The sequence below is a fragment of the Choloepus didactylus genome, chromosome 9 (assembly GCF_015220235.1).
Source record: "Choloepus didactylus isolate mChoDid1 chromosome 9, mChoDid1.pri, whole genome shotgun sequence".
NCBI classification, from domain to species: domain Eukaryota; kingdom Metazoa; phylum Chordata; class Mammalia; order Pilosa; family Megalonychidae; genus Choloepus; species Choloepus didactylus.
In genome coordinates this window covers 59197525-59209533 of record NC_051315.1, presented here as the reverse complement: position 1 = coordinate 59209533, position 12009 = coordinate 59197525, and the positions used below count along the sequence as shown (strand labels likewise).

Genomic DNA, 12009 nt, shown 5'->3' with positions numbered 1-12009 from the left:
TTTTTTTTCCTTGTTTGTCTTTTTTCTTTTTTTTTTTTTTTAACTTTCCCTTCTTTTTTAAATCAACTGTATGAAAAAAAAAGTTAAAAAGAAAACAAACATACAATAAAAGAAGATTTCAAAGAGACCATAACAAGGGAGTAAGAAAAAGACAACTAACCTAAGATAACTGCTTAACTTCCAACATGTTCCTACTTTACCCCAAGAAAGTTACATAATATAGCAACATTTCAGTGAACTTGTTCCTACTACATCCATCAGAAATTAACAGACCATAGTCATTTCTGGGCATCCCCAGAACGTTAAATAGCTTATCTGTTCTTCTTGGATTATTGTTCCCCCTTCCTTAATTGCTCTCTACTGCTAGTTCCCCTACATTCTACATTATAAACCATTTGTTTTACATTTTTCAAAGTTCACATTAGTGGTAGCATATAATATTTCTCTTTTTGTGCCTGGCTTATTTCGCTCAGCATTATGTCTTCAAGGTTCATCCATGTTGTCATATGTTTCACCAGATCGTTCCTTCTTACTGCCGCGTAGTATTCCATCGTGTGTATATACCACATTTTATTTATCCACTCATCTGTTGAAGGACATTTGGGTTGTTTCCATCTCTTGGCAATTGTGAATAATGCTGCTATGAACATTGGCGTGCAGATATCTGTTCGTGTCACTGCTTTCCGATCTTCCGGGTATATACCGAGAAGTGCAATCGCTGGGTCGAATGGTAACTCTATATCTAGTTTTCTAAGGAACTGCCAGACTGACTTCCAGAGTGGCTGAACCATTATACAGTCCCACCAACAATGAATAAGAGTTCCAATTTCTCCACATCCCCTCCAGCATTTGTAGTTTCCTGTTTGTTTAATGGCAGCCATTCTAACCGGTGTTAGATGGTATCTCATTGTGGTCTTAATTTGCATCTCTCTAATAGCTAGTGAAGCTGAACATTTTTTCATGTGTTTCTTGGCCATTTGTATTTCCTCTTCAGAGAACTGTCTTTTCATATCTTTTGCCCATTTATAATTGGGCTGTCTGTACTATTGTCATTGAGTTGTAGGATTTCTTTGTATATGCAAGATATCAGTCTTTTGTCAGATACATGGTTTCCAAAAATTTTTTCCCATTGAGTTGGCTGCCTCTTTACCTTTTTGAGAAATTCCTTTGAGGTGCAGAAACTTCTAAGCTTGAGGAGTTCCCATTTATCTATTTTCTCTTTTGTTGCTTGTGCTTTGGGTGTAAAGTCTAGGAAGTGGCCTCCTAATACAAGGTCTTGAAGATGTTTTCCTACATTATCTTCTAGGAGTTTTATGGTACTTTCTTTTATATTGAGATCTTTGGTCCATTTTGAGTTAATTTTTGTGTAGGGGGTGAGGTAGGGGTCCTCTTTCATTCTTTTGGATATGGATATCCAACTCTCCCAGCCCCATTTGTTGAAAAGACCATTATGGCTCAGTTCGGTGACTTTGGGGGCCTTATCAAAGATCAGTCGGCCATAGATCTGAGGGTCTATCTCTGAATTCTCAATTCGATTCCATTGATCTATATGTCTATCTTTGTGCCAGTACCATGCTGTTTTGGCAACTGTGGCTTTATAATAAGCTTCAAAGTCAGGGAGTGTAAGTCCTCCCACTTCGTTTTTCTTTTTCAGAGTGTCTTTAGCAATTCGAGGCATCTTCCCCTTTCCAAATAAATTTGATAACTAGCTTTTCCAAGTCTGCAAAGTAGGTTGTTGGAATTTTGATTGGGATTGCATTGAATCTGTAGATGAGTTTGGGTAGAATTGACATCTTAATGACATTTAGTCTTCCTATCCATGAACATGGAATATTTTTCCATCTTTTAAGGTCCCCTTCTATTTCTTTTAGTAGAGTTATGTAGTTTTCTTTGTATAGGTCTTTTACATCTTTGGTTAAGTTGATTCCTAGGTACTTGATTTTTTTAGTTGCTATTGAAAATGGTATCTTTTTCTTGAGTGTCTCTTCAGTTTGTTCATTTCTAGCATATAGAAACATTACTGACTTATGTGCATTAACCTTGTATCCCGTGACTTTGCTAAATTTGTTTATTAGCTCTAGTAGCTGTATTGTCGATTTCTCAGGGTTTTCTAGATATAAGATTATATCATCTGCAAACAATGACAGTTTTACTTCTTCTTTTCCAATTTGGATGCCTTTTATTTCTTTCTCTTGCCGGATTGCCCTGGCTAGCACTTCCAGCACAATGTTGAATAACAGTGGTGACAGCGGGCGTCCTTGTCTTGTTCCTGATCTTAGAGGGAAGGCTTTCAGTCTCTCACCATTGAGTACTATGCTGGCTGTGGGTTTTTCATATATGCTCTTTATCATGTTGAGGAAGTTTCCTTCAATTCCTACCTTTTGAAGTGTTTTTATCAAAAAGGGATGTTGGATTTTGTCAAATGCTTTTTCAGCATCTATTGAGATGATCAATTGATTTTTTCCCTTTCGAGTTTTTAATGTGTTGTAATACATTGATTGTTTTTCTTATGTTGAACCATCCTTGCATGCCTGGAATGAACCCCACTTGGTCATGGTGTATGATTTTTTTAATGTGTCTTTGGATTCGATTTGCAAGTATTTTGTTGAGGATTTTTGCATCTATATTCATTAGGGAGATTGGCCGGTAGTTTTCCTTTTTTGTAGCATCTTTGCCTGGTTTTGGTATTAGATTGATGTTAGCTTCATAAAATGAGTTAGGTAGTGTTCCATTTTTTCAATGTTTTGAAAGAGTTTGAGTAAGATTGGTGTGAGTTCTTTCTGGAAAGTTTGGTAGAATTCCCCTGTGAAGCCATCTGGCCCTGGGCATTTATTTGTGGGAAGATTTTTGATGACTGATTGGATCTCTTTGCTTGTGATGGGTTGGTTGAGGTCTTCTATTTCTTCTCTGGTCAGTCTAGGTTGTTCATATGTTTCCAGGAAATTGTCCATTTCTTCTACATTATCCAGTTTGTTGCCATACAGTTGTTCATAATATCCTCTTATAATTTTTTTAATTTCTTCAGGATCTGCAGTTATGTCACCTTTTTCATTCATTATTTTGTTTATATGGGTCTTCTCTCTTTTTGATTTTGTCAGTCTAGCTAGGGGCTTGTCAATCTTGTTGATCTTCTCAAAGAACCAACTTTTGGTGATATTTATCCTCTCTATTGTTTTTTTGTTCTCTATGTCATTTATTTCTGCTTTAATCCTTGTTATTTCTTTTCTTGTACTTGGTTTAGGATTGGTTTGCTGTTCATTTTCTAGCTTCTTCAGTTGATCCATTAGTTCTTTGATTTTGGCTCTTTCTTCCTTTTTAATATATGCGTTTAGTGCTATAAATTTCCCCCTTAGCACTGCTTTTGCTGCATCCCATAGGTTTTGGTATGTTGTGTTCTCATTTTCATTCGTCTCTATATATTTAGCAATTTCTCTTGCTATTTCTTCTTTAACCCACTGATTGTTTAGGAGTGTGTTGTTTAACCTCCAGGTATTTGTGAATTTTCTAAGTCTCTGATGGTTATTGACTTCTAATTGTATTCCATTGTGGTCTGAGAATGTGCTTTGAATAATTTCAATCTTTTTAAATTTATTGAGGCTTGTTTTATGTCCCAGCATATGATCTATTCTGGAGAAAGTTCCGTGAGCACTAGAAAAGTATGTGTATCCTGGTGATTTGGGATGTAATGTCCTGTAGATGTCTGTTAAATCTAATTCATTTATCAGATTGTTTAGGTTTTCAATTTCCTTATTGGTCTTCTGTCTGGTTGATCTATCTATAGGAGAGAGTGATGTGTTGAAGTCTCCCACAATTATTGTGGAAACGTCAATTGCTTCCTTTAATTTTGCCAATGTTTCTCTCATGTATTTTGTGGCACCTTGATTGGGTGCATAGACATTTACGATTGTTATTTCTTCTTGCTGAATTGCCCCTTTTATTAGTATGTAGTGGCCTTCTTTGTCTCTCAAAACATCCCTGCATTTAAAGTCTATTTTATCTGAGATTAATATTGCTACACCTGCTTTCTTTTGGCTGTAGCTTGCATGAAATATTTTTTTCCATCCTTTCACTTTCAGTTTCTTTGTGTCCCTGTGTCTAAGATGAGTCTCTTGTATGCAACATATTGATGGTTCATTTTTTTTGATCCATTCTGCGAATCTATATCTTTTAATTGGGGAGTTTAATCCATTTACATTCAACGTTAAAACCGTGAAGGCATTTCTTGAATCGGCCATCTTATCCTTTGGATTATGTTTGCCATATTTCCCTCTCTCTATTAATATCCTTTATTGTACCCATACCGAATCTCTTTAGTACTGAACCTTTCTCCAGGTCTCTCTGTCCTGTCTTTGTTTCTCTGTCTGTAGGGCTCCCTTTAGTATCTCCAGTAGGGCAGGTCTCTTGTTAGCAAATTCTCTCAGCATTTCTTTGTCTGTGAAAAATTTAAGCTCTCCCTCAAATTTGAAGGAGAGCTTTGCTGGATAAAGTATTCTTGGCTGGAAATTCCTCTCACTCAGAATTTTAAATATATCGTGCCACTGCCTTCTTGCCTCCATGGTGGCTGCTGAGTAGTCACTACTTAGTCTTATGCTGTTTCCTTTGTATGTGGTGAATTGCTTTTCTCTTGCTGCTTTCAGAACTTGCTCCTTCTCTTCTATGTTTGACAGTGTGATCAGTATATGTCTCGGAGTGGGTTTTTTTGGATTTATTCTATTTGGAGTTCGCTGAGCATTTATGATTTGTGTATTTATGTTGTTTAGAAGATTTGGGAAGTTTTCCCCAACAATTTCTTTGAATACTCTTCCTAGACCTTTACCCTTTTCTTCCCCTTCTGGGACACCAATGAGTCTTATATTCGGACGTTTCATATCATCTATCATATCCCTGAGGTCCATTTCGAGTTTTTCAATTTTTTTCCCCATTCTTTCTTTTATGCTTTCATTTTCCATTCTGTCATCTTCCAGGTCACTGATTCGTTGTTCAACTTCCTCTAGTCTTGTACTATGAGTGTCCAGAATCTTTTTAATTTGGTCAACAGTTTCTTTAATTTCCATAAGATCATCCATTTTTTTATTTAGTCTTGCAATGTCTTCTTTATGCTCTTCTAGGGTCTTCTTGATTTCCTTCATATCCCGTACTATGGTCTCATTGTTCATCTTTAGTTCTTTGAGTAGCTGCTCTAGGTGCTGTGTCTCTTCTGGTCTTTTGATTTGGGTGCTTGGGCTTGGGTTATCCATATCGTCTGGTTTTTTCATATGCTTTATAATTTTCTGTTGTTTTTGGCCTCGTGGCATTTGCTGAACTTGATAGGGTTCTTTTAGGGTTTGTAGACCAGTTAAGTCCTTATCTCTAATTTATCAGATCTAGAGCTTCGTGGAGTACACTTTCTCTAACTAACCAGCAGGTGGCGTCCACGAGCCACCTGTTCTCCACAAGCCAGATCTCCCCTGCTTAGCCTTTTTGGTGAGTGGGGGAGTGAGTCTTGTGGGGCCCAATTGGTGTACCAAGCTTGCGTGTGTAGTTGGTGTTGCCTGCCCTGTATGTGGGGCGTGTTTCTGGGCAGTCGGGGAGGGGGGGTGGCCCTAACAATCAAATCTCCCTGATGATCCTAGAGTTTTAAAGCTGCTGCAATAGTCTAATCCTTCAGTTCAGTCCTGCCACAGTTTGTCTCTGCCACTGACCCACAAGTCTTTGGTATTGGCGTATGGCTCCTGAGACTTGCAAGTGGGCCCCTCTTCCAGGCTGTGCACCCCGGGTCCTCTGTTGAGGGATGACTGTGCTATGTCACAGGTGAGTGCCGTCCCCCCAGGGCAGATCTGGGCTGCTGGGCTGTGTTGGGAGGCTCCCAGTCTGCTCAAATGATGGCTGAATGGGGCTCTGTTAATTCACACTGCTCCCCCTTCCCAGCTCTGGGACATTCAGCTGAGGTTGCAGGGAAGGCTAATGTCCACGCCCAGTTTTGTGGTGTGTGCCTGTTATTTGAAGCACTTCCGTCACACTGGGTTGTCTGGGGCAGCTCTGGGCTATGGGGCTGGCGATGGGCAGGAGTGTTTCCTGTCCACCAGGATGGTGGCTGTGAGCGGACACCCCCCTTTTCTTGGGAAGTTGTGTTGTTTAGTGAATTTTCTCAGCCACTGGATTATTGCCTTTTGTCTCAGAGCTCTCTTAGTTCTGCTCTTGACTTGACGTGCCCAAATTTCAATTCTTTGAAGCTTTCTGTATTGAGCTTCTTAGAGTAATTGTTTTAGAAAAAGCAAAAAGGATTTAAAAAAAAAAAAAAAAAAAAAAAAAAAAAACGGCCCTCCTCAGAGATCTAATGGGTTATTGAAATGCTAATAGACAAAGCAACCAGGGCCATTAAGGAAAGGTGCACAGGGCAGAGAGATCAGCTTTGCTTCGGGATTTGAATATGCACCTCAAGGCCTGATCTCCGCCCTTCCCCTTTCTGTGTTCACCAGAACTCCAAAAATCCTCTGCTTTTATTTTGGAATTTTTCGTGTTGTTTTTTTTGTATGCCTGTCTCCTCTCTGCTGGGCTGGCTGCTCTCAGAGTCTCTGGTGTCTGGTCTCAGTCTATCTATGGTTGGAGTTTGAATCAGTAGAATGAGTTTCCGATAAGAGCAGCCACTGCAATTCTCCCTTCTCCTTCCCGGAGCTGACAGCCCCTCCTCCCCCGGGACTGAGCCTGGCAGGGAGGGGCGCGGGTCCCCTGGCCGCAAAAACTTACAGATTTCGCTGATCTCAGCAGTTCCACGTTTTCATGAGTGTTGTATGAAGTATGCCCAAAGACAGATTGCTCTGTGGTGTCCAGTCCACGCAGTTCCTGGCTTTTTACCTACTTTCCTGGAGGAGTAACTAAAACATACAGCTCACCAGTCTGCCATCTTGCCCCGCCTCCCCTTCATATGTTTTTGTATATCTTGTTCTACTTGTGTTAAGCATATATTGTGTTTAAAAATTTTTTTTTTCATTTGGTATCAGTGTATGAATGTGTGTTATTTAAGGAACAAATTACTAAAACATGACTTTTATTTACAGGCTTTTATTTTTAAATAGACCACATGATTGACTTAAAACGAAGGACAGGGCACCAATCCTCAAAATTGAACAAATTTATATTTAGAACAATTAGTGTATATGGGTGTTTATAATACTATTCTTCCAACTTTTCTGCATGTTAGAAAATTTTCAAAAGAAGATCTGTAAGGACACAAACTAAATTAGGAAATCTGGTAGTAAAAATACAATATTATTTTCTTATTTGTGATTATATTTTCTAAATTTCTACAATTAACACAGAATTCTAGGATAATAAAAATTAAACTTTATACAATGTAATACATATTAGTAAGTCAAGAATATAGACTTAACACATACTTCTGTCTCATTATTTCTAAAAATCATTAAAAGAAAAGTAGATAAATACATGAAGTATTCCACAAGAATATAGAGAAAGGATGGAGTAATGGGAGAGAAGATGGAACCATGCTGTCAGATAAAGCCATAAAAACAGCAATCTCATATGTGCTATGAGAAAGTTATAAAAAAGGAAGAACTGATCTGTCCCTTAGGATGTCAACTCTAGGCTCAAAATCAGCCAGTGAGATAGAGGATGCAAGTCGTAAGTATGAAGTGACTGAAAACAGAACAATTAATTGAAGGGCTATATACAGAACTACACTGCCCAGCAGCCCCATTCTCTTCCCAACCCTGACTGAACAGAGCTCAGGTGACCTAGCATTTACCACAGGAAAAAAAACAGACTATTCTTCAAAGAAACCAAATCAGCTGCTTGTAGAACACTGGAGCTACCAGTGTGAATATTATCACATTAGCTAGCCAGCAACCTATTATTCTAGCCTTTGGGGCCAAAACTTAGAGCAGTCTGCTGTCTTTCCACCCTAATCGAAGACTGACAGTTGAAATGTCTCACCCATATGTAAAGATTGGAGAGAACTACTAGGACCAAACCTATTTTTACCTCAGTAAAATAAACATATACCACCTACCCAGACCATCTCTCCAGGACAATCAAGGATCATCAGGCAAATAAGGGCTAGCAACATGAAACAACAACATAAATTAGAAAAGTGATTCTGGAAGGATCTAGGATAAATGGTGGGGTGGAGGGGGTGAGGGCTGCATGTAACACATTCAGAAAGATTTGGAAAAAAAATTCTATACCCAAATTAAGAACAAGATACTGAAAAAAGAACTCTGTAAGCATACAAAGCAGAAAGAAAACATGATATGAAAGAGACATGAAAGATTAATCCACGAGATCAAACATCAAACTAAAAGGAAGCTCAAAAAAATTAAACAGAGGAAATACAGGGAAAAATTATTGTAATAAATATTTGTAATAGCACAAAACTCAGTGGCTTAAAAGAACATTTATCATCACACACAGTTTCTGTGGGTCAAGAATCCAGGAGCAGCTTAGCTGGATGGGGCTGGCTCAGGATCTCCCATGAGACTGCCGTCAAGCTGGGCCTGTAGTTATCTGAAGGCTTGACTGGGGCTGGAAGTTTCACTTACAGGCTCACTCATGTGACTCATTTCCTTACCACCTGGGCTTTTCTAGAATGGCCACTCACAACATGGCAGCTGGCTTCCCCCAGAGCAAGTGATCCAAGACAAAGAAAGCAATCAAGACAGAAGTTAATGTCTTTCATAACCTTTTCTCAGAAATGACATGCCACAGTTCTGTCATATATATACCATATATCTCCTATATTCGTCACACAATATAGGAGACTACACAAAGGCATAAATACCAGGAGGTGGGGATCACTGAGGGCAATCTTGGAGATTAGCTATAACAGTTATCAAAGAAATCATAAGAAAAAAAATTCTGAGATTCAGAGATATGAGACTTCAAACTGAAAAGTCTCATTAAGTACCAAGGAAATGAAAAAACTATACATAAATACAAATCAAAAATTTCAGATCTCTAAGGTCAAACAATCACAGAACTGTCAGAGGAAAGAAGGGAAAAAATGCTCATCTACAAAGGAGTACAATTCATACTGCTATCAGACTTCTTATCAGACGAATGGTAAAAGACAGGGGAGCAATGCCATCACAATTGTGACAAAAAATGCACATCAATTTGGAATTCTATCCATCCAAATGATCAGGTATGAGATCAAACTAATGTCCTTTCCAGACATATAAAGAATCAGAAAGTTTACCTTCTATGCCAACATATTGGGAACATACTTTAGGCTGTAGTCCAACAAAACAAGATGAAAAAAAAGAGAGAGAGAGAGAAAATGATATGACACAGGAACCCTGGTTCCAGCACACAAGAAAGGAAGTCCCAAGGTAATGGCTGCACAGCACACCTAGAAAGCAACTGGATCAGATTGGAACAGAATTTCATGCAAAGGATTGTATGACTGAGTGGAAAGAAAACTAAAACTGTCATAATCTGATAAACAATTTAAATATTCATTCCTTATTCACCAAAGTTATATTCTGAACATAAATTCCTCTGTTGACACTTTAGAAAACCTTAGGTTAAATTTGGACTGACCCCTCTCCCCACACCTCCTCTAGGCATCAGTTATGGGTGCTATGTGCACACAGGTGCATGAGAATGTGTATGCATTTGGAATGTACATACGTATATGTATTTTAATTAAATGCATGATTTTAGCTTATTTCCAGTCAGCAATTTTGTCTAAAAGTAAAAAACAAAAAACAAAAATTTTCACAGGAATGCAAGAAGTAGTCAGGGGAGGAAGTATCCTGTTTAACTGACGACTGAGATTAACTGAGATTTAACCTATTTCTTCAACATTAGTCTTCAATGGTTGTAAAAAGTTACAGTAATCTACTGTCATCTTTTCTCATACACAGGAATGTGGCATATCCTCTCATTATAAAAACCCTAACTGCTAATCCTAATGAAGGTGAGAAGCACACCCAATTTTAAGAAATAATGAAGTGATCACAGCGGGAGAGGGCACTAAAACTGTGTGAAAACTATTTTAAACATCTTTGGATAATTTCACTGGAAAAGATCAGAATAAGAAAATGTTTAATGGTGGGCCTATCAAATCTAAGGTGCACTGTAATTTTGAGAATTCAAAACTAATAAATTTTGACTTACCAACATCCATTGCAGTTTCCATGAAGCTTTTCTGACGTGACGCAAACTCTGCAAGCAATTTTTGCTGCCTCTCTCTAGCCTTTTGCCGCCTAGATTAAACAGAAATAAAGTTTCAAATACCAGATGTGCTTGTCTACTATCTTTCAGGAGTATTTAATGTATGAAAAGCTGACGGCACACAGTCATGAGCAATCTATTTTTCTGTATTATGTATTAAGTTTCATGTAAGACTTCACTGTCCTTAAAAAGACTCACTGCTTTAAAAGGGTCTGAAAGTCACTGAAAAAATAAAAGCCAAGATTCCACTTTAAATGTGAAATAATAATTAAGGCAGACAGAAAATAGTGTTCATAACTACGAATTTCAACATGAAACATGAATTTCCATCTACAAAGGAATAAGATTCGTACTTGTTTCCTAAGTATACATCAATTGGTAGCATGAGTAAGAAGAGTCGTCTTAACAAGGAACCAAAAAATTTAACTCCAGGTATAGAAAAAGCTAGAAAAAGCTATGTTCGGATAAGAACAAATCTAGGAGATAAAAATGGTCATATTTACTATTACCCTAAGAATAGGTCTTACCTAACAGATATACAACAAGCAGATGCTAGGAAGTTTCCCAGCTCTACTGGCAGATATTTCAAATTCATTTTATTTTGTTTGAAGTAAAATTTAAAATAAAAACCTGAAACCAATTTCCAACTTCAACATAAATAATAGAACTGAATTCCAAACCTAAGTATAAATATTCCTCTAGATTAATTCACTGTACTCTATTTACTATTCATCCTTAACCTACTTCCAAAAAGTATTTTAATTTCAGGCTGGTTGCCAAAAACAAAACAAAACGAAACAAACAAAAACCCACGCCAACACAACAGGACTATGACGTAAGAATAAGAAAATAAAAGTAAATTAATAAAGAAGAGAGATAGACTTCCGTAGATTATGGGATGCTAACAGTACCAGTGAGCATAAAATTTTATCCCCAGCAGGGAAGGTTAAATAGCAAGAGGAGAGGGAGAGGAAGAAGAAAAAGAAAAAGAAAGGTTAAAAGCTATGTTATAAATTATTTTATCAGGAGAGATAAACCTTTTACTTGAATAAAACTCAGAGAGGAATTTACCATAGCCCATGATACAAAAGACATTAAAAACATAAGGGACAGAGTATAACCAACAGCAGTTTCTTTAAATGATCATCTACATAGCTAACCACTATAAAAGTCAAAGCATTATATTAAACTGAGAGTCTATGAAGTCATTTCCATGGGGAAACTAAAAATAATTTACTAATAATCTGAAATGACCCAAGGATATAGCATATAGAATTTAGATTAATGAAATGTTAATACTAATTTTTATATTATTCACACATCTGCTCCTATCCAATTAGTGGAGATAATCATGAACTAAATAGATAAGGTACAACTATCAAGTCAAGTCTGTGGTTCACCTTACCATGGGAAGTAACATATTTATGCCAATGATGTTCAAAAGATTTTTATTGCTTTTTTTTGAATACATGACTTAAAGACAATTTAGGATCCACATAAGAAAACTTGCTTTATTATTTCATAATTACAATTTTCAATATTTATAGTTTTTGAGCCAAAATATGATGCAGGTTGATCACTCACTTTATTCATCAAACTTAAGTCAATGACATTGGCCATTTCGAAAAATTAAATCCACCCTTCCCTTGTTTTCCCTTCTTGAACATGTAACATGGCAACAGTATCCTATCACATGTTGTCAGGACTCAACAGCCTGGCACAGGAGGGTATTCATATAGTGGAAGATTACAGGAAATTGATTACATACAAGGGAATTGATCAAAAAAGTAATATATATTGAAAATAATTGGTGCCAGGTTTCTCACTGTGGGATTA

General features: G+C 37.3%; 1 protein-coding gene across 4 annotated transcripts in view; it reads right to left on the bottom strand.

The window, feature by feature from the left end:
• Window positions 1-12009, bottom strand: part of UBR3 (ubiquitin protein ligase E3 component n-recognin 3) — a 364711-nt gene that overhangs the window by 124282 nt on the left and 228420 nt on the right. For all 4 annotated transcript variants that reach the window (XM_037850484.1, XM_037850488.1, XM_037850485.1 and 1 more), the window contains exon 24: window positions 10117-10205. In XM_037850484.1, coding sequence (XP_037706412.1) covers window positions 10117-10205 — 89 coding nt within the window. The remainder of the gene's footprint in view (window positions 1-10116; window positions 10206-12009) is intronic.